Source organism: Bombus impatiens, unplaced genomic scaffold (assembly GCF_000188095.3).
Source record: "Bombus impatiens unplaced genomic scaffold, BIMP_2.2 scf_0664, whole genome shotgun sequence".
Classification (NCBI taxonomy): Eukaryota; Metazoa; Arthropoda; class Insecta; order Hymenoptera; family Apidae; genus Bombus; species Bombus impatiens.
In genome coordinates this window covers 587630-609281 of record NT_177083.1, presented here as the reverse complement: position 1 = coordinate 609281, position 21652 = coordinate 587630, and the positions used below count along the sequence as shown (strand labels likewise).

The window sequence follows — 21652 nt, the reverse complement described above, 5'->3', positions numbered from 1 at the left end:
GCACCGGCGACGAGTGTGCCGCTGCCGTTTGAATCCTCTTACCTCCGGTTACGGTCAGTGTCGCGAATTCATACTCGGCTACAGCGAAACCAGCATTATTGTGAGCAGTAACGCGCAAATGATACCAGCTAGCAGGGTCCAAATCCAAAACGACAAAGTTTCCACCGGGTTTCACATTGTTCGAGACTTGATTCCATTCCTGTTGGTGCCTGAATCGCGTCAAAGGGCGTTTAAATTTTCATCAAACTCAAAGAGTCTCTTCTATACAATTTGCCTTACTTCTTCTTGTGTTCGACGACGAAGTAGAGCATTGGGCAGCCACCGTCGGACCAGGCGCTCAGATGCAGGGTGATGCTATTCGTGGAAACTTCGATGAATCTGGCCGCTTCGGGAATGATCGGTTTCGAGCCCTTGGTACGTGTGTTGAGCATGTCAGAAGGATCGCCGGTTCCAATTCTAAGGGAATGACAAGTGAGCCTCGCTCCACGACAGTTTTATTCATGCAGGCCTAGATTATTACCCGTTATATGCAGTAACGTAAATCTGGTATCTTGAGCCACACCACAGATTTTCAAGAGTATATTTCTGAGCAGTAGAGCTAATTTGTGCAGTTTCCCAGTCGCCGAATTCCGGTTTGTAGTGAATCGTGTATCCATGGATCGGAGCATTATCGGCAGGGTGAGGTCTCAGTTTCATCGTCAACGAGTTGGTGGTCGTAGCAGTAAGAGTAACTTGCGGTGAGTGTGGGGGAGCTACGAAACGTCGTCTCATATCAATCATTCGTTCTCGAATCCCATCGAATCCCATCTGAAGTCCTAAGATATCACTCACCGTGAACGATCAGTTGGTGAGTAACGGTATCATGGCCAAACGAGTTCTCAACATAGCAAGAGTATTCTCCAGCATCGGTACGATCGACTTCCTTGATGAACAGAGATCCCTCGGGCAGTTGTCGCAGTCTGTCGCTAGATTGAAGAACGGCGCCACGTACTTTCCATGTAACTTCCGGTGCAGGTACTCCGACAGCCAGGCAGGGTAATTTAACATCTTCCTTGTAGGTAGCAGTGAATTTGTCGTCAAACGATGCGATCTTTGCCGGTACTGGAAAGTTAGTTTATCACGATCAAATTAGTTTACCACAAATGACTAAAATGTAAACAACAGAAAATTGAAGAGTACCTCGAACGCTTGGTGCCAATGCCACGATCTTTGAAGCCTCTCCTTCGCCAATGTTGGTACTAGCAGTTACCCAGAAGTCATATCTGCGTTGTTTGTCCAATCCAGATGCCTCGTGAGTCAGTTGATTCGGTGGTACTTTCTGGCTAGTTGGTTCCTCTGCGTTGTCTGCCTTTGTGTAAACGATATACTGGGTGATAACTCCATTCGGTTGGCTTGGTGGGCGCCACGAGACAAGAATCGATTCAGCTGACATAACCAGAGCCTTGACCGCGATAGGTGCTTCAGGGGCTATAAGAAAGAGAATAGAGCACGTTTCAGATACCAGTTACAATTTGTTGTAAATTTACTTCTACCAGGCATCACTTACCGTCTTGTTCCGTTTGGCAGTGAATAGGTGCAGATTTAACTCCATCGCCGCCAGAAGTAAAAGCCAGAACCTGCATAGTGTAATTGGTGTATTTCTTCAGTCCGTGTAAGATGGTCTCGCTGGAGGAGGTGATCTTGGTGTCCTTGGTGTTCTCATCGTACCAGGTGTCAGATGGTCCGTAAATAACCTGCGAAAGAGAATCGTAAATATCGCCACAACACACACACAAAGACACTTATTCAGAGTGTAATCCTTTATCTACCTTGTATCCGGTGATAACTCCATTGGCGGCGCTAAGAGGCGGTGACATCCAGGAAACTCTGATAGTCTGGGAAGTCAAGGTGGTGCAAGTAGTGTCATGAGGGGGTTGTTCAGGTACTCCTTCGGCGGTGTGTTGTCTTCGTTCTTCGCTCATTGGTCCCGATCCAACTTTGTTAAACGCTTGAACAACAACGCTGTATTGAGTGTAGGTCTTCAGATTCATGATTTGCAAGTGGTGTTCCTTTCCATCTTCCTTCGAGAAGTCAACGGTTTCGTAAATGTAGTCAGAGGAGGAAGAGAGTTTGTAGCCAACGTAGTATCCAAGAATCTCACCGTTCCAGTCTTCGCGTGGGGGTGGTTTCCATGTTACCTAATCGAATGAAATCGATAGTCTTGATCAAAATATACTTTGTTATTTAAATATTTATCAGCTGTAAGAAACTTAAGTTACCTTAAGAGTGTGCTGGTCAAGAGCGTCAACGCGAACAGAGGTTGGTGGGCCGCTAGGAGCTTCTTCGGCAGTGATAATTGTAACGGTATCAGACGGGTCGGATGCACCAATTTCATTCTCAGCAACAATTCTCAGGTGATATGTGGTGGCAGGTCTCAGGTTGAAAACGCCAGCTACGTTCTGTTGCGATCCGGGTACCAGTACTCTGTCAATGTCAGTTTCCCAAGAGCCTTTGCTGATTTTGTATTCAATGACGTAGCGTTTAATGGGGCTGTTTCCGTCGTATGGTGCTGCCCAGGATAATTGAACCGATCGTCCGGATTTGTCTAATACCTTCAGGCCGTATGGTACTTCAGGAACCTCTGGAATTCAAAAATCAAGGAAATTTCATCAAGTTTTGTTACTTACTTCGATCGATATGCGAAAAGTTAGGCAGACGTTGAATTTGTGCAAATCAATTCGAACCTTGTACAATCATGTTGATGCTGGTGTCATCGCTTCCAAAGGCATTGGTGGCAACGCAGGTGAAAAGGGCAGAGTCGCTTCTCTCAGTTCTCTTGATGCTCAGGTCAGACAGTACGCCGTTAGCCAAAATCTCTTCGCGGATGGTGTAACGAGAATCGCTCTTCGGGTCCAGTCTCTTGTTGTTCATGTTCCATAAAATACCAATTGGTTTTTCGCCTTGAGCCTCGCATTGCAGTACAGCAGGTTCTCCACGTCGTGCGGTCTGGTTCTTCAGTTTGATCTCAAAGTGGGGTGGAGCTGCGATTCAAGCGATATAAAAATTATTAACAGAATTAAAAGAAGTAAGAAAGAAATAATCGCGAATAGTGTGTTACCCTGAACCGAGATGAAGATAACAGCTGAAAGTCCTGCGCCAATTCCATTTACAGCCTCGCACAGATAGTAGCCCTCGTTCGTCTTCTGAATATTATTGATTGACAGAGTTCCATCCTCAACGCTGATATCTGGGTTGCTCAGTTTCAAATCGGTATAATCGCCCGGTGTATCTCCTATAAAATAGAAAATACGATTTGTCATAAAGGTATCGATAGAGGAAAAGTAATGATAGTAATCGTCGAGGCGAATATATTTACCAGCAGCTTTCTTCCATGTGACCTGGGGCTTGGGGAAACCATCAGCTTTACATTCAACACGTGCATCAGAGCCTTGAGCAAATGCCTTATCGGTGGGTTCCAGAATCCAGCGAGGAGGTACTGTTATAGAACAACAAAGTTATTCAAATGTCCTCCCGGCGCATCCACCATATCGGCAGTTAATCCGGAAGTCAGTCGCATCGTGATCTTGGGTTTCCATAATTTCTATCGGACATTCCGATACTTTGCAACCGATAGTCGACAACTGTTTCGAATCTCGAATCACGTGTGTTTCTATTTATCGATTTAATAAAAATAAAACCGAAGATCACGACAGTCAGTTTCGTGGCATGCTGAACGAAACGCGACTCGCCCCCGCAACTGCGACAACATTGCAAAAGTTCGACATGCGGGAATTCAAAATGATTATGCGGGTGACTACAGCACGAACAGAAAGATAGGTGAAACAGGCAGATAGGAAAGAATATGGTTGCGGCTCTGAAGGAGCTCACAGCGCTCGTGCAAGGAACACTACGTATAATTACTGTGACTATGATACTCGAGCACGGTTCATCATGCTGCACCGCTTGAAAAATAATCTACGTGTTATAGTCTAAGGAAAACTCGCATGCGTATTAAAAGATATATTAGCTACCACTACGAATGCATGTAAAAAATGAACGAGGCGAGACGTGTGGTGAGAGGCAGGGCGGAGGTGAAAAGGTGGAAAAGGTACTTTTCCATAGGTTGACGAGGCACAGGTTGAAAGGGTGATTTTCATGGGTGATTGGATGGTCGGTCGGTCATCTTGGAACAAGGACACGTTGTAGCGCGACGGGGGTACGGTGAGGTATAATAAATCGACACTCGAATGTGATCACGAAAAATACACAGCTCGATCGCTGGGACCTAGATGATCGCTGAAAGATCGCGACGATCCACCGATTATCATTCGATATTGATAAATGAGAATGACTAAATGAAGTATGTAACGCGATTAGAGTCGCGTATGAGAACGAATATTGATGTGTATCCTAATCACGTGCCTGGATTTGTAATCGCGCGGCGAGAAAACAATTCGAAAGCCAACGAAAAGTGTCGTCGAAGAAATTAGCGACGATGAGCATGACAACGAGACAGGGTAATCAAACGAGGCGAGATACTTAGCCACAAATACGATGCGGGTCAAGCTCAACCAATTTGCTGGGGGGGAACACGTAAGAATTTGGGCGTAACTTTGCGTTTGCTACTCGGCTGAAAAACATAGGCGGGTCCAGAAACAATGAACAAAAACGTAGAATAAATGGTAGAAGATAATGGTAAAAGTAAAGAAACATTTAGAAAGAGCGAGAGTGTCGTCCCCGGTGACGAAAGCAACACGCTGTGGTGTCAAACTCTTCCGCTGAGAACTGAAATCCAGAAAGCTTTTCGCCAAGGAAACACGACAGCTTCGGCAACGACGAAGATGCATCAATCAAGCCTGCAATCATATACTCTCACGGGCTTCCGACGCGGTTGCTTTTCATTCCGAGTTATTTAATCATCGTTCAATCATTAGTATATCATTCAATGATCCCACATTACTCTGGCCCTAACCATGAACTCGCAATGTCGCCTCGTGCATCGCTTTCCCAGACGGATTGCTGGCGATACACGTGTAACGTCCAGCGTGCTCCGGTGTTACCGGCTCGATCAGCAAGATACTCGTCCGTGGGCCGAGTTTCCCGACGTTGTATCCCATGAATTGTGACAGTGGCTGGTCCTTGTGGGTCCAGGAAATATCGATCGGAGTGTCACCCACCAGCACCATGCACGCCAATTGAGCGGCCTGCCCCGCATAAATCGGTTGATCCCCAAAATCGAACGGATTGATCCGTGGCAAGACTGGAATGATAGTCTCTAGCTAGATCCACGGTACACGCTTCCTGCGGTCCAAAGCTCCGTGCGATCCCGATTCGTTGGACTGGACCGCGGTCCATCTCGTGGTCATATTCATCGTCGACTTTCATCGGTTCGTCGATTATTCCCTATGATCCGCGACAGACTCTCACGACTCTCGTCTTTCATCCGATCTCTCGGTAGTCCTTCTCCCTTTCTGCATCGAAACCTAATTTACCGCGTTTCTGTTACATCGTTACGGAGAACGATCGAGTCGAAACTTTAGCTTCGTGCGCCAGCGAAACTTTTCGTTTCTCTCTCTGTGCGAATGATGGTCGTTAACCGATGATGAATCACGGAGGATGAGAAGAGAAGGATCGAGAATGAGCCAGCCAGAGAAAAAAAAGAGAGTAACAGCGAGACGGAAAGAGAAAGTGACACAACGTGTGTGTTTGTGAGTATGTGTGTATGTATGTGTGTGTGTGTCTGTCTGTATGGGTGTGCGTGTAAGTGTTCAGAAGGAGAAAACGAGAAAGAGAACTGGACCTGGGAATGAAGGGGAAACTTTAGCTCGTCCTGAACTATGGACAAATTACCTTTGATCATGGTAGCCCAAGGATAACGAGAGTGGGACTGTGGTGTCCAAAAGCTACACTCGGCTGAGCGACCTACCTAAACGATGATGCTTCGAAACAAACGATGCGGGAAGATAATTATAATGTAAGAAAGAAAGAGAATGGACAGTGGAGCAAATGTAGACTTTCCAAAAAACATATTCAATATATGTACGCTATTACAACAATCAACAGCAGACAGTGGTAGAAACTTTGCTTAGTTCTCTTTCAAATATATAATATATACACGACTACTACTCGAACTACGAATCACGCAAGAGCGGATAATTAATTCAATTAATAAAAAAACATCGTTCCGTTTTTCGGCCCGAATAACAGCGTAACGTAACGTAACACGAAAAAACGTATAGCAACGGCGTTCCAACGGGCTACGCGTCATATACGGCTGGATCACAACATCATGCCGGTTTCCAATTGTTTCGGATATACCACACGTTCGCTCTGATTTCTGCTGAATACCATGAATTACGTGCATGATGTCTCGTTTTTTTGTACCATTCACTTTGAGATGGGCGCTGTGCCTAGCACGACCGGCTGGATTATCGGCGACGCAAGCATACTCCCCGGCGTGCTCTCCCCTGACTGCGGGGATCGTCAGAGCGGACACTCTATCCCCCAACGCGGTGATACCCACTCCGTCGCCTACTTCTAAATGGCGTCCCTCGAACAACCACTTGAGCGAAATCGGCGTGTCCCCCTTTACGACCGCGCAATGGACGATTATCAGATCGCCGGAGTTGGCCTCGTCGAACGAGAACGGCTGCACATGCGGAGCGACTGCCGAGAGATAGAGACAGATTGACTCTAGAGTCAGGCACAGATACAAACGAAGGAACGGGAGAAAATAGACGTTTCGTTTTAGCGGGAATTATTTAACCGCGGCGAGAATTCTGCCACGGGTTCCGCGACGCAAGGCTTGTTTCAAGTCGATCGCGATTTTTAACGAAACGATTTCGAACGCGATTATCCTTGGATTTCGAATTGGCCGTGGCTGATGCAAAAACTTGTCTTCGTGTTATTCGTGAGTCCGGAAGAAAAATAGAAATGAACGTATGTAAAGATAAATTTGATCCCGGAAAAGAAGAAGAAAGCAAAAAGGTACAAAAAAGTGGACAGGTCTTTTTAACGTTACACAAGCAAGGAAAAATGTACTGCTACTGGAAAAGTGGTCGAAGGAAGCTGGATATTCTTCAGAGGAACAAGACAAGAACATAGGTGTGCGACTTTCGAACAAGATCTATCTTATTGGTATAGATCTTTGATTTTTAAGCACCGTTGACAATCAGATCGGCCGAGAGCTCGTGCCTTCCGGCAAGGTTTTCCGCGATACACGTGTACGTTCCAGCGTGTGTCGCCTGGACGGATCCTATGCTGAGTATGGCACCCCGTCCGCCGAGATCCACGATTGAGATTCCAGAGTGCGGCGAAATCGCATGACCGTTTAAGGTCCAGCGAAGCTTCAAGGGTTGATCGCCCTCGACCACGGCGCACGGTACCGTTACTACTTGACCCGAGTTAAGCGGTTTTTCGCCGAACGTGAACGGCAATAATTTCGGAATGACTGGAAAGAGAAAAAAACTGAAAGGAACAAAAGTCTGCGTTGGCCGCCGCGTCACGGTCAGCCTATGCCAGCAGTGCCACGGTCACGCAACCGTGCACGTAGCTGCCCGATCAAAGAAGAATATTCTCTCTCTTGCTCTTTCTCACTCTCTCGCGATTCGCATTCGCATCGCTCGAATTACTTTATTCGCGAATTACGTGTCTCGCTTCCTTGCATCGCCTAATTCACACGGCAGACAGACGATGTTCGACAGAAGAAGAAAATCAACTAAAACAAAACACCAGAAATACGGTAAAACCGAGAAAACGAGAAAAACAAGCGAAACGAAAAATAGAAAAACGCCGAGTAATCGTGATATCGATAGGAGGATGCCAGGAATGGACGGAAAGAGTTTAGTCGACACTAGGGAAATAGAGACGGGGAATATCAGGGTGTGGAAGTTTCGTCGACAAACGTGTACCGTTGACGTCCAATTTGGCCGAATGTGAGGTCGATCCAGCCGCATTCGAAGCAACGCAGGTGTATTCTCCGGCATGTCTCGCAGCTACGGACTCGATTGTCAGTTGCTTGACGCGTTTCCCGGAGTTAGACACGATCACGTCCATTCGATCGGATCTGATTTGCTGGTTATCGAAAGTCCAAGTGATCTCCAGAGGAGAGTCGCCTTTGGTCACCACGCACTGTACGGAAACCAAGTCTCCGGCGTTCACGGGCTCGTCGCCGAAGGAGATCGGCGCGATCTGCGGAGAGACTATGAGACGAACAACCACATAGAAACTGTCGATGGAAGAATTTGAAAGCGTGACGATCTCTTGCGAGCCGATATGAGAATATATATCCACGAGAAAAATAAAAACAAAGGGACCGAAGACAATGCGGTCTCACGCGTGTAATAGCAAGGGTTGAGGATCAAACTTTGGGAAAGTTTCGATGGGAGATCGTGCGAGATGCCTTAATGGTATAATTGCGTAGTACCGTTCACCGATAATACTGCCGAACGGCTGACGGATCCCACCAAGTTGCTCGCAACGCAAGTATATTCGCCTGCGTGGTGCGCGGTGACGGACTCGATGATTAGAAGCGAAGTCTTTTTCCCGCTTTTCGTGACGGTTATATCCGGATGGCTAGCGCGTGTAATCGGTTCCCCGTTCAAACTCCACCGTATCTCGATAGGTGGGTCACCTTTCAAGATGCTACATACTGTTGAAATTTGTTCACCCCAATTGGCCGGTTCTTCGTTGACAGAGAATGGCGCGATCTGTGGAGCGACTAGAAACAATATCCGATAGCCATTTCAGTTCTTTTCGATTCACGGATACTCGTCTCGGTCAGTCTCGTAAGTCCACGTTACACAAATATAGGAAAACCAGGAAAGAAATGGTAGAAGGAAGTTTAAAAAAAGGTACGGGAAGAGACAGGACAGGAGTGGCTTTCACGTTAAGTCAGGAGAAAGGAGATAGTCTCAAAGTTTTCACGGACGCGTGCTAGTGAATGGGAATGATAGCAGTTTCGTTCGTATCTATTGCATGACACAGCTCGTGGAACGGTTTCGTGCATTTCTGTACCATTGACGGCCAAGGTAGCCGAATAGCTCGTCGCTCCAGCTGCGTTCGAGGCTGTGCAAGTATATTCCCCAGCATGTCTGCCACTCACGGCTTCGATGGTCATCAGACTGACTCGTTTTCCAGTGCTTTGTATCGTGATATCACCGTGATTCTTGTTAGTGATAGGCTCTCCGTTCAAAGCCCACGCTACTTCGATAGGTAGGTCACCCTTTACAACGGTGCAAACCGCCGAAACTGCTTCTCCCCAATTCGCGGGTTCGTCGCTGATCGTAAATGGCGCGATCTGTGGCGCGACTGAAACGTTTACGCAAGATCGATGAGCATGCGACACCGTCCGAGAATCTCATAATCGTCCGCGTTAACCTAATTAACGACCGCAGGAATTGATACGATTCTGTCGGCGAATCGATCGATCGTCCAATCTCCTAGCTGTTTAATCGTTCGTGGCGAGATCGCGAGTTTTAGTGGCGAAACTGCCCCAACGTCCCCCGTGTACACACGACGATACATAGGACGGATCTGAATAAGCTGCTGAATACAGGTAGATGAGTGAAGGGATGAAAAAGGAAGGTCCCAGCTTTCCCGTCGTCTAAACGAAAGAAAGTCTGAACAGACGTGCGCCGGTCTACACATATGCGTGCGTATTACCGTTCACAGCTAACATCGCCGTATGGCTCGAGGCTCCAGCTTTGTTCGACGCGGTGCAAGTGTACTCTCCCGCGTGTCTTGCGGCCACGGCATCGATCGCCAACACGCTCAGCCGCTTGCTCTTCGTGATCGTGTACTGATCGGTTCTCTCGGGATCGATCGACACGCCGTTGAACGCCCAGGATATGTCCATCGGGAAGTCTCCCTTCAGGATCGAGCAGGTCGCCGAGATCGCTTCACCCGAGTTCACCGGCTCGTCGCCAAATGTAAATGGAAAGATCTGCGGTGCAACTGAGAAACGAGCGCCGCAAAGGTGTTAACCGATCGCGAAATTCGACGTTGGAATATGCATCTTTCGTCGAGTCGCCGGTTTCTTCGTTCTCTCATTCTTACTCGTACGGGAAAACACAGGTAAACACAGGGTTTCAAGGAAACGGATAAAAGGCAGAGGATTACCGATAGATACGACAGGTGCAACGATATAGCAATTGTTTCGATATCTTATAGGCGAGGCTTATGTGCAAAACGAGTTTTGACGTGCAAGCGTGCTTCTTTAGATAGGTACCGTTCACGGCCAGAGTCGTCGAGTGGCTGACGTTTCCAGCTCTGTTCGTCGCGACGCATGTATACTCGCCCGCGTGTCTCGCTGCCACGGACTCGATGCTCAGTGCGCTCATATGTTTATTGATCCTCGTGATAGTAATGTCCGGATCGTTGAAACCTATCACCCTATCGTTAAACTTCCAAACGATCTCTACCGGAAAGTCGCCTTTCATAATTGAACAGGTAGCCGAGACCATGTCGCCCGAGTTAGCTGGTCCGTCACTGATCGAGAATGGCCCTATATGCGGCGTAACTACAAGGACATGGAAACTTTGTTTAGCATTCATGGACCACGGCATGCTGATTAATGGCTATCGATTCAATCAGCTGCGTCACGATCCCGTGAATGTTTGCTAGAGGCTTAGAGACGCTTCACCTCGCGAGAACGGTTATACGGCCGAGCCATCGCGTCGAGGCGAAACAGATCGATAATTCCTGTTGCGGTCTCGTTGGAACACCGATGAAGAATTCATTCGATAAACGAAAGCAACGCGCGCGTGATATCAACGATACGTGTGATAGACGATGCGACGAATCTCCTCTTCTCTTCGACAGGTTGGATCGAGGAGAACGTGTAAGGGCGATAGAAGGTTGCGTGCATGCATGAAACGAAAAGAAAACAGTGAGACTAGAGAGGAATGGAAGAAGAGAAAATACGGGATGTCGTTGTACCGTTCACAGCGAGAGATGCGGAATAACTCGTTCCACCGGCTGCATTGCTGACAGAACACGTGTATTCTCCCGCGTGTCTGGCTGTCACAGCGTCGATCGTCAATACGCTGACACGCTTGCTGGTATTTACTATCGATATATCGTAATGGTTACGCGAAATCGGCTCGCCGTTCAGGGCCCACTCGATCTGGATCGGGTGATCCCCTTTCAGTACCGTGCACGTTGCGGTGACGGTGTCCCCCCAATTCGCTGGTCCCTCTCCGATCACGAATGGCACGAGTTCCGGTGCAACTGCGGTCAGCATAATATGCCAGAGATGTTTAATTCTTCGTATAAAGCGAGTGACAAATGGAACGACCCTTCCTAAGAATGACGAATTCATCAGCAGGAAATCTGATCAATGACAACGATGTAATCCTTTTTTGAAATAAAAAAGAAAGCAACCAGAGGAATTAGGAAGGGTACGATGACTGAAACAGTCGACGATGGAAACGGAAATCGGGTACAGAGGGAAGCTATTTGACCGAGTATCGTGCATGCATCGAGAAAATAAAGCAAACTGAATGGGGAGTAAGGAACACGTATTGTACCATTCACGGCCAAAGTCGCGGTGAAACTCGTTCCACCGGCGGCATTGCTGGCCATGCAGGTATATTCCCCGGCGTGACTCGCCGTCACGGCGTCTATCGTCAGCAAACTGACACGCCGGCTGGTCGCGATCGATATATCGGAATAATCGTGGGAGATCGGTTCACCATTGAGAGCCCATTCGATCTGAATCGGAGAATCACCCTTCAACATGGTGCAGGTTGCGGTGACCGTGTCTCCCCAGTTTGCTGGTTTCTCACTGATCACGAACGGAGCTATCTCGGGAGCAACTAAGAGGAATAAAGAATCCTTAATTGTCTAATTGTTTCGTTCTCTATTGTCCTCGAGTACCACGACTCGATTACCAATTTATAACCACGTGTAACAGTACCGGTCGGAGATCTGAATTATGGATATCATTCGTTAGAGGATCGATACGTTTCGCTCGAGAGAAATTCCAAGCCTCAACCACCGACACCGACTGGGAGGCAGCGAGGAAACAGTGATGACAGTCAAGGAGTGCAGAAGAGGGAAATGTATCGGAGAACATCTCTGTTGAGGAAAAGTACCATTGACAGCCAGGGTAGCCGAATGACTGGTCGCTCCAGCTTTGTTGGACGCCGAACACGTGTACTCTCCCGCGTGTCTCGCGGCCACGGACTCGATGCTGAGGATGCTATTCTTTCGCGTGGTTGCCAGAATGTTAATATCCGAACGATCACGGCCGATTGGTTCGCCGTTCAGAGCCCACGTGATCTCGATTGGTAAATCACCCTTGAGGATGGCGCACACCACGGAAATCGAGTCGCCCCAATTCGCCGGCTCCTCGGTGATTACGAACGGAGCTATCTGCGGTGCGACTGTAACCGAGTACTTTGCCAGTTTCCGTGGTTCGTGAGAAAACGAACGTTGCTGGAATGAGTTCACGCGACCCCTTCGATCGCTCGCCACGATACGAGATAGCGGAAGCGGTACGTGGGATTGCGATGAACGAGAGGATTAAAAGGGAATGAAGATCAAGGTTTCTCTATATCTGTTTCGGGTGTGTCTACTGTAGGTACCATTCACTGTCAATTCCGCCGAATAGCTGGTGGCACCGGCTGCGTTCGAGGCAACGCAGGTATACATTCCCGCGTGACTCGGACTGGCTGAATCTATGGACAGCAGGCTGTTCCTTTTCGTGGTAGTGACTGATATCCGATGACTCTCGTCGATGGGCATACCGTTCAACGCCCAGCTGATCTCGAGCGGGGAATCCCCGTTGACTACGGTGCAGACACCCGATACGGAATCGCCCCAATTCACAGCCTTGTCGGCCATTTCGAACGGGGCAATGCGTGGCGGTACTGTCGACGTGATAACAACGCTAGATGGATAGGTCGAACGTATCGATGTACACGTATCGTTCGATGGAAAAAAAAATACGCGACCGTCGTTAATATGGATATACGACGAGATAATTATCGAACTCCTTAAAGAACTTTTCACGACACGAGGAAAGAACCGTAAGACGTTGACACGAAGAATTTGTCTCTCGACGTTCACCTCCATCCTCAGTGGCACCTACGAGATCGATGACGCATACCCCCGGTGTAGTACACGGCCGACCAATCACCCAATCGGTTCACCCAATCGTCCTAAATTCATCAAAGCGTACCGTTCACTGACAGAACCGACGTGTGCGTAGCGGATCCGGCTGCGTTGATCGCGGTGCACGAGTAGTCGCCCGCATGTCTTGCGGCTACCGAGTCTATCGTCAGGGTGCTGATCCGTTTACTACTTCTGGTCACGACGATGTCAGGAATGTCGTAACTGTGGTCACCGGACACGCGTCCGACATCGATAGACCTACCGTTCAGTGACCACACGATCTTCACCGGCAAATCGCCTTTGATCACGGCGCACTGAACGGTGGCCATATCTCCCGCGTTGGCAGCCTCGTCACCGAACGTGAACGGCGCTAACTGCGGTCCTACTGCAAGTTACAAACAACCTTTGAATCACGCGTAGGAGCTTCCGGAGCAGGACACAGGTTCGGAATTTTTACATCCCGGTTGATCGAAGCGCGAAAACAATCGCGTACAACGAACGACGCGTTGGAGCTGTCGTTTCGATCGAGGACGACGGTGCGTAGACTAGAACGGCTACGAGGTGTTCGAGGAGATTCAAAGGAGGTGGATAGAAAACGGTAGACAGAACTGTAAAAAAGCAATACGAAAACAAGTGAAAGAAACATGGACCATCGTCTCGCTGTATCTGCGGGATGGGCCGTGTCCTTACCTGCCGTCGTCTCTGACGATAATCTTACCTTGCCTTCGTACGCGAGGATCGAGACATTCGTTCGCACATCGTTCGATCATCGGCACGACGACGGCAGTGATCTTCTGATAAACATTATTACACTATGAAGATTACTGCGGAAAACAAGAAGTTACGAGAGAAGATACTGAGAGTGTACAAAGCTATTGAAAAACGCGCCGACCGATTATTCGAGGCAAACGTTGCAGTAAAAATATAATTAAAACGAGAGAAGAAATTAGCGGCAAAGTTCGTAGAACGATCAACGTTTTAAACGTAAAAGTTCGTCCGGCGAAAGTGGAGCGTACTTTAAAAAAGAACGACCCACATTGGTCGAAACTTTTCTCGCTATATATCCGCGGTACCGATCGATCTCCCCTTGAATGGTCGGCGCGCCCTTTAATAGGCCGTTTATAGTCGCAAAGTTAGTAAATTCGTATAGTCGAGGGGGATACCGTTGACCGAGAGCACGGCGGTGTGACTGTCGGATCCGGCGGCATTAGACGCGATGCACTTGTATCTTCCAGCATGCCTCGCCGCCACACTGTCGATGCTCAAGAAGCTGAACCTCTTATTAATTATGATATTAATGTCCGGTCTGCTCGAGTCTATCGGGCTGTCGTCGAACGTCCACGTCAAATTCACCGGGAAGTCGCCTTTGATGATCGTGCAAGAGATCGACAGCATCTCGCCGGAGTTGAGCGGATCGTCGCCGAAAGAGAACTGGAGGATCTGTGGCGCGACTGCGTGAGCGACACGGCAGCATGGACGAAAGGTAGAGGCGTGAGAAACAAACAGAGTCAGAATGGGTTCGAAGAGGGACGCGTTCTCTGGATGCCGCCTACGAGACGAACATTGCATCCCCCTAACGGGAAGCTCCGCTCGCAGCCGCGTATTTACAGATCCGAGCGTCGATCGTACGAAAGGATGTAAGAATGGACGGTTAACGGTTATAAGCGGGAACGATCGAGAAGGAAAGACAGAAGGAGAAGAACGAATGCCTTAGTAGGAAGAAAAGAAGACGATGACAACGAAGGAACGCAAAGATGTGTTCGGTTACGTGCGAAGGGGTCGTACACATGTACCGTTTACAGTTAGCTGAGACGAGTGTGTGGTAGCGCCAGCGCGATTCGACGCGGAACAAGTATATTCTCCAGCGTGTCTTGCCGCGACCGACTCGATAGTTAGGACGCTGTTTTTCTTGTTCGTACTCCCTATGACGACGTCGGATCCGTGGTGGCTGTCGATCGGAGTCCCGTTAAACGCCCAAGATATCTCGAGAGGCTGATCGCCCTTCGCCACGGAGCATGTCACGGAGACTAATTCGCCCCAGCTGGCGGGCTCGTCGCCGAATGCAAAGGGTAGTATCAGCGGGGCAACTGGAAAACATGACTAGAAGAGTCGAAGCGAGGAGGAACGAGTGTCGATTCGCGCGTAACGCTTCTACCATCGATCCTAGTTGTTTAAACGACGCAACGCGACGTTAGGGTTGGTATGGCGGTGGAGTTAACGCTGACACGCAATGGGAGAAAGGTTTCTCATGACGGAAACTGGATGTAAGATGGAAAAATGCGAGGAGTAGTCTGTCACAGTGAAAGCGTAGCTCGCAAGAATACAGAGAAAGGGAAAAGGGTGGCAAGGGTTGAAGTGGAAATCGTACCGTTCACCGTTAAGGTTGCCGATCGACTGACGGAACCGGCGAGATTCGATGCCGAGCAGGCGTACTCTCCGGCGTGTCTTGCAGAGACGCCGTCGATGATAAGGGTGCTCAGGTGTTTGCTGATTCTTGTGATAGTGATACTAGCGTCTTTCGACGTGTCGATCGGCACGCCGTTGAACGCCCACGATATATCCATGGGCATATCGCCCTTCAAGATCGAACAAGGTACGGACACGGAGTCTCCCGAGTTGGCGACCTCGGCATTGAAAGCGATCGGTAGAAGCTGCGGGCCAACTGAAGTCATCGTACAATTAGAATCGCGTCTCATCGCATGCACACAGTCCTATGGATCTGATTGCGGCGCAATGATCGTCGTCCGTATCGTGAAACAACGATAGCGTTCTAGGTCTCTCGAAAGCGAACGTTTCAGTCAGAGGGGATCGTTGGAATTCTCAATGCAGGAGATCACAGGCCAGGATACAAAGAGGGACTTCGCTACGGTGCGTTTTGCCAGGATTGTGCAGAAAACGAACGAAACGAAAGAAGAAGAAAAAATAAACACGAGAAAGTGTATCATATTTCTCTAGGAACGGATGATAGTCCCGAACCATTGACGGTGAGTGTGGTCGAATGGGACACAGTTCCAGCCGCGTTTTCAGCGGTGCAAACGTACTCCCCCGCGTGTCTCGCGGTGATGACTGAGATCATGAGCATGCTAACGCGATCCGCGACCTTCTTCGCAAGTACGCCGGAGGAACCGCCCATCTCTTCTCCGGGATAGCTCCAACGTATGTTCAAAGGCAGGTCACCGGTCGGTACGATACACTGCAGGTTTGCGAATTCTCCAGCGTTCATGGGTAGCTTCGTGAACGAGAACTGCTGTATCGTGGGCGGCACTGAGGGTGGAGGATCGATGTATGGACGTGTAATGACAGGTCGCGAGCGTATGTACGTGATTGTGTACGTGTCGTACGTCACGTGTACTGACGTGTATACGTCGATGAGTTGGCTTCGCTTCATGGTTCTTTTAATGTACAAAACGGCAAACAACAAAAATTCGTTTACATGGAAAGCGTAGATCGATCGATAACAAAAGATGGAAAACGATTCGCGTCGACGAAGCCAACCCATTGGCTGTTAATATACGTTCAGAGACACGGTACTCTGTGGAGCAGCGGTTGCTATGCGTGGTGGACGCGCGAAGAGAGAACAATTCTGACAAGAATGCACTAGATTTCTTACGGTCGATCGTTGGCCACCGCCATACCAACTTCCCACATTCCAACGAAAGCGCTCGTGCCTCTTTTCGAGACGTTCCCATTTTACGTGCGATTAAAGTGTTCGTGAAATCTGCAACGAGGTCGTCGTCCGTGTGCGTGTCCGCGTCCGTGTCCGTATGCGACAATTCTCGAATCGCGATCCACCGGCTTTTTTTCACGGTTCTATGTTACACAGTTCTCACGATTCTCGATTTTCGGCCGAGATACTCGATTGCACCTAATTTAGCCTTTATCGACATCGTCGACAAATGCCAGGATTCGCTGAAAGAGTCGTCATTAGAGTTGTGAGACAACGTCGAACGCTATCGTATCGCTATAGCGTTCGTCGAATCGTCTCTGATCACCTGAAAAGAACGTTTTACGCAGGATCCCGATACGCTTTACCGATTGCTCGCGATTATACAATCTGTTTCTTTACATTAAAAAAAATTTAAAAAGATCTTAATTCGTAATAAACAAAATATTTTATATCGTATATCTTGAAAACGTGTGATCGAAACATTTACTCGTCGTAATATCGCGTCTCTGTTCAAATTTCGAGATTACTCGTATTTCAACTACACGCGATAATCGAAGTTCGCGAAATCGATCCTAAAGACATAAAGAAACTTGGAACTTACCCATAACTTGAACTTCCAATGTTCCCCTTGCGCTGTAGCCTTGAGCGTTGCGTGCAACACAGGTGTAAGTAGCCTGATCGCTCATTCTCTCGACGTTCTCAATGATAAGCGTGCCATTAGGGAAGACCTTCTGTTTCCTGTTGATCGGCAAAACTCTGGTGTCTCTCTCCCATACGATGCTTTCGATCGGATATCCGGCTACTGGACAGGTCACGCGAAGAGTTTCACCAGCAACGATAGCCTTTTTGTCCATGTGACGAATGAAGGGCAGACCATAGACATTGAGACGCGCAGAATGTTCAGCGGATCCAACCTGTAATCACCAAATTATCCCATCATTAACATCCTTCGTTCTCCTTTGTTTCTTCAAAAGGAAGAAAGTGACTCTTCTTACCTTTGAAGCGGCAATGCATTTGTAGAGTCCACCGTCGTTTGTATGAATGCTGGAGATGTTCAAATGAGAAACCACGTCGCCGTTCACCGTAACGTATTGCCCTACTTGAAGCCTTTCAGTGTTGGATAGCCGTTTGCCATCGAGTTCCCAGGTGATCTCAGGAGTTGGGTTTCCGCTGGCGACACACTTGAGGAACATGCTGGGTCCAGGTTGAAGAGTCTCCTCGGCGAAGGCCTGGCGAATCTGCGGGGGTTCGACTGTGGATGTAAAAACATTTGCAATCAAAACGGCCTCTTAAAAATGTGAACTACGAGCCATAGACTCGAATTCCTTAGAACCAAAACTCACATCGTCCACCAAGTTTCAGTTCAGCGGTTGCCTGGGCGCTTTCTTGATCGTTTCTAACGAAACACTGGTACATTCCCTTATCTTCCTTCTTGACGCTGTCGATTCTGAGCACGGGTTCTTCCAGTCCAAGGGGTTTGCCATCCTTCAGCCAGGAGATGGTCTTGATCGGATTTCCTCTGACGTTGCACGTGAAAGTAGCTGGTCTTCCAAAGTCGATAGTCTGTGTGTTAGGTTCGATTTCCGCTGCCAGTGGTGCTGTTACAGTCAACACGGTCTCCACGCTTTCACCGCCGACGGAGTTGTTCACGATGCACAGATATTTGCCAGAATCTTCGACGCGAGCCTCACGAATGATCAGTGTTCCGCTAACTTGACGAACGCGCTCATTGAGTTGGACAGGTTGACGACGAGAGGAGCCTTCGATGAACTTGTACCATCTGAAACGACAGGATGAAAGGGGATTGTTTTCGCAAGTCGGCTGCTGGAACGAGGCGCTTTCGTGGCGGATCGATTCTCATACAAAATGAAAGAGATGAAACGAAGCCAATGGAAACATTTTGCCGGTTCAAAGGTCGAAACGTTCGATCCGTGTGAATGGGAAGAAACGCGATCGCGTGATATTGGCGGAGAATGCATACCAGCGAAGATCGACACGAGGTACGACCAGGTCGATACGCGACGTTTCTGTTCGCTTCGTTCCATGCTGCTTTTATTTTCCATTTTCCATATAGGCAGGGCTTTGGGCGTCTCTGGGCGCGGGCTTCTGTCTCTACTGATGGCTCATTAGCGCGTGTCTCGCTACGACACGAGTACGCAAACTTAATGAAAAAGAGAGCTTCAACAACAGCTGGAGCGTAAATAGCGGTCGTAAAGCAGAGCAGGTTGGGAAACGGAGGGAATGAAGGCTGGCAGCGACAACTTCGTTACGGCCGAAAAACAAAAAATGCGCAAGAGAAGCATCGGTTTCGTAGCCCGTACACACACGCCGAGACCTCAGAGCCGAAACGTATATCGTATGCCTAAGGGAGAAAGTGAGAAGGCGATCGCCGTGGAGTCAAGAACGTAACTGGGACACGCTGTGTGCGTCGTCCTTACTCTCGATCTTCGCCACGTGTTGACTGACAATTTACGATCACCGGAATGGATTAGAGGCGGAAGAACTTAACAACGGAAAGAAACGGACGACCGGGTTAAAATTAAGAAAAATCTACTCCAAGATCAGGATGGATCGTGTTAAAAACTGCTTAACGAAATTAAAATAAGCTTCCACACCACTCGTGTGTGAATAATGTACAGCGAATCACGGGAGACTCGTTCCCGTAAACGTAGGAATTGGATCTGGAACGATATTAGGAAGACGAACAAGAAAGAGGTTCAGGAAGGCGGTGACAATCGAGCGACACGACGTGTGACAATTGTGCAAGTGGACAACGCGCGAGACATACTACACGAATCATGACGCGCAATCCTGGCAAGTGAGAGAAAGAGAGGGTGTGGGGCAGTGAAATACACGAACGGATGAACGGAAGCACGAAGGTGGCGAGGACTTACCAGCCAGATATCGTGGGACTTATTGGAGGTGTGCAGGTGCTGGGCAACATTGTTCGCCCCATTGATCGGGTGACACCCTCTCGGACCACCCGGATCAGCACCGAGGTTACCGAAGGAGAAGAGGGCCCGCATCCTTTTCAGAGTCGCGCTTCCGTCACCTATCTCGTGGGGTTGCGCCACGGGGTTCCAGTTGGCACTGAAAACCAACATGTCCGATTGGCCCCGGATACGGGTTACACAATTTTCGTTTCTTTCTTTTTTTCTTTCTTCCTTCTTAACGAAGATTTATCGTCGATTTTCCCTGCTTTTTTCGCTTTGTAACTATCTAAGAGACACGATCACGTTCAGCTTAAATCGAGAACAAAATGCAAGATGCGTTAAAGTTGAACGAGACGAGTTGTGGCGCGAGCAAATCACGACTAAAGAAATCGGTCTCTTACAACAACAAAAATCGCCCTATAATCATCCTTCTTCTCTATTCTAAGCTCGTCTGCCGTTCCTATATAGATAGTTTACGAGAGTGGCCGGCGTTGGGATCTTGGATCATCGTTATGCACGCTTTGCCCACTCACTTTTTCCCTTGCTTTTCTCTTTTCGTTCTCTCTTTGCTTTGTTCTTTGTTCGTATTTTCTTTTTTTTTTTTATTCTCACTCGAGGCTACCTTTGTTTTCGTTCCCCTTATCTCTTATGCTTTACGGCAATTCGTGTCTGCCTCTTGTGTCTTATTTGTCTCTTATACTTCGCCTCTCTCGTTCTGCCTCTGTCGAACGTCCGACTTCTTGGATTTTTGCGGTACCGCCACCCGACACGGGGTAGAGGGTAAGGATGGAACGCTTCGAAAATAGGATCCGTGCTCTGCGGAGCAAGACCAAACGACCAAACAAAAGAAAAAAAAGAGAAGCTATACGGAATTGTGTGTACCTAGAGATCGGGGCAGGAAAGCCTTGTGCCGCACACGCCAGCGCCAGAGACTCGCCCTCTACCCCGCGGTACTTATTAAGGCCGTCTCCAGTCCCTTTTGGGGCAGTACGACCGGACGGTTCTGGAAGGATATCATTCATTGCCCAGAATAACTAAGTCGTTCTCATTCGTTTCATTCTTTGCTACATTTATTCGTAATTAGATTCGTTTCTTTTAATTCGTCGATCGTTACAAAGAGACTCTGCGAGAAAGAGGCTCTTAGTGCATATCGATTCTCTTAGTGGAACTTGCGATCAACTGGGTACTCCTATTACCATTCAGTTAATGCTCCGATCGATTGGTACACACACGTGAGACCCCCTTCTCGCGAAGAATTAAACACGCACATTACGTACCTCGTCCTTCTCCCCAGCGGTTAGTATCTTGAGTAGACTATACTTAAACGTTCCATGCTACTTACCTTGAGAACAAGCTCCTTGACCGGGTAGCATGCCTCGCGAAACGCACAGACATCAACTGACTCGACTCATCGACGACGACGACGACAACTTTGGAAACCAGCGGGGGGGAACGATAGGGAAACCGCGGGATAATCGGTGGTGTCTACCTTGTCAGAGGTACGGGAAATCCCTGCAGCGCGTGAGTCAGCGCGATATCCTGACCCCTAGCAGCCAAAACCACTTCCCTTTCGAATCTCTTGCCCGAAAAACGCGGAGCTATCTTGGTTGTGCCCTCTGAAACGCGATCGTAACGTGTTCCCGAGAACGAAAGAGGAGTACCTTGTCACTGGGACAGGAAATCCCTGAGTCGAGCAGTCCAGAGCCACCACCAATGTCCTTGGAACGTCGACGAGCTTGCCACCCTCGTAACGTTCACCGGCTATACGCGGCGCGACGTTACCTGTCGGCTCTGTAAGCGGCAAGAGAACGCGACTAATTCGGCGCGTGGCTCGCGATTCTCATCTTCGACCACGCGAAACGATGCGAGGAAACGATGGAGAGAAAAGGCCGAGTACCCGAGCAGGATCGCCACCGCCTGAAGCGAGCTCGAGGCCCCTCGTTTACGTTCATACACG

The 21652-nt window shown here is 48.6% G+C and overlaps 1 protein-coding gene across 50 annotated transcripts in view; it reads right to left on the bottom strand.

Moving 5' to 3' along the window:
- The window catches only part of LOC100743637 (Down syndrome cell adhesion molecule-like protein Dscam2), a 56661-nt gene that overhangs the window by 7585 nt on the left and 27424 nt on the right, over positions 1-21652 (bottom strand). For 28 of the 50 annotated variants that reach the window (XM_024370038.2, XM_024370040.2, XM_024370055.2 and 25 more), the window contains exons 8-22: positions 18106-18542; positions 17758-18014; positions 17364-17676; positions 13163-13480; positions 3356-3475; positions 3098-3271; positions 2724-3020; positions 2259-2620; positions 1809-2177; positions 1547-1733; positions 1180-1467; positions 832-1101; positions 521-752; positions 280-456; positions 43-209 (exon numbers count right to left, since the gene is read on the bottom strand). In XM_024370038.2, the coding sequence (XP_024225806.1) occupies positions 43-209; positions 280-456; positions 521-752; positions 832-1101; positions 1180-1467; positions 1547-1733; positions 1809-2177; positions 2259-2620; positions 2724-3020; positions 3098-3271; positions 3356-3475; positions 13163-13480; positions 17364-17676; positions 17758-18014; positions 18106-18542 (3968 nt within the window). Of the gene's footprint in view, positions 1-42; positions 210-279; positions 457-520; positions 753-831; positions 1102-1179; positions 1468-1546; positions 1734-1808; positions 2178-2258; positions 2621-2723; positions 3021-3097; positions 3272-3355; positions 3476-7141; positions 7430-7889; positions 8181-8994; positions 9289-10917; positions 11209-11507; positions 11796-12074; positions 12366-13162; positions 13481-14888; positions 15183-15463; positions 15758-16071; positions 16360-17363; positions 17677-17757; positions 18015-18105; positions 18543-20577; positions 20699-21184; positions 21312-21652 lie in introns of all 50 variants that reach the window. The other 22 variants (XM_024370048.2, XM_024370062.2, XM_024370052.2 and 19 more) reach the window with 11 other exon arrangements.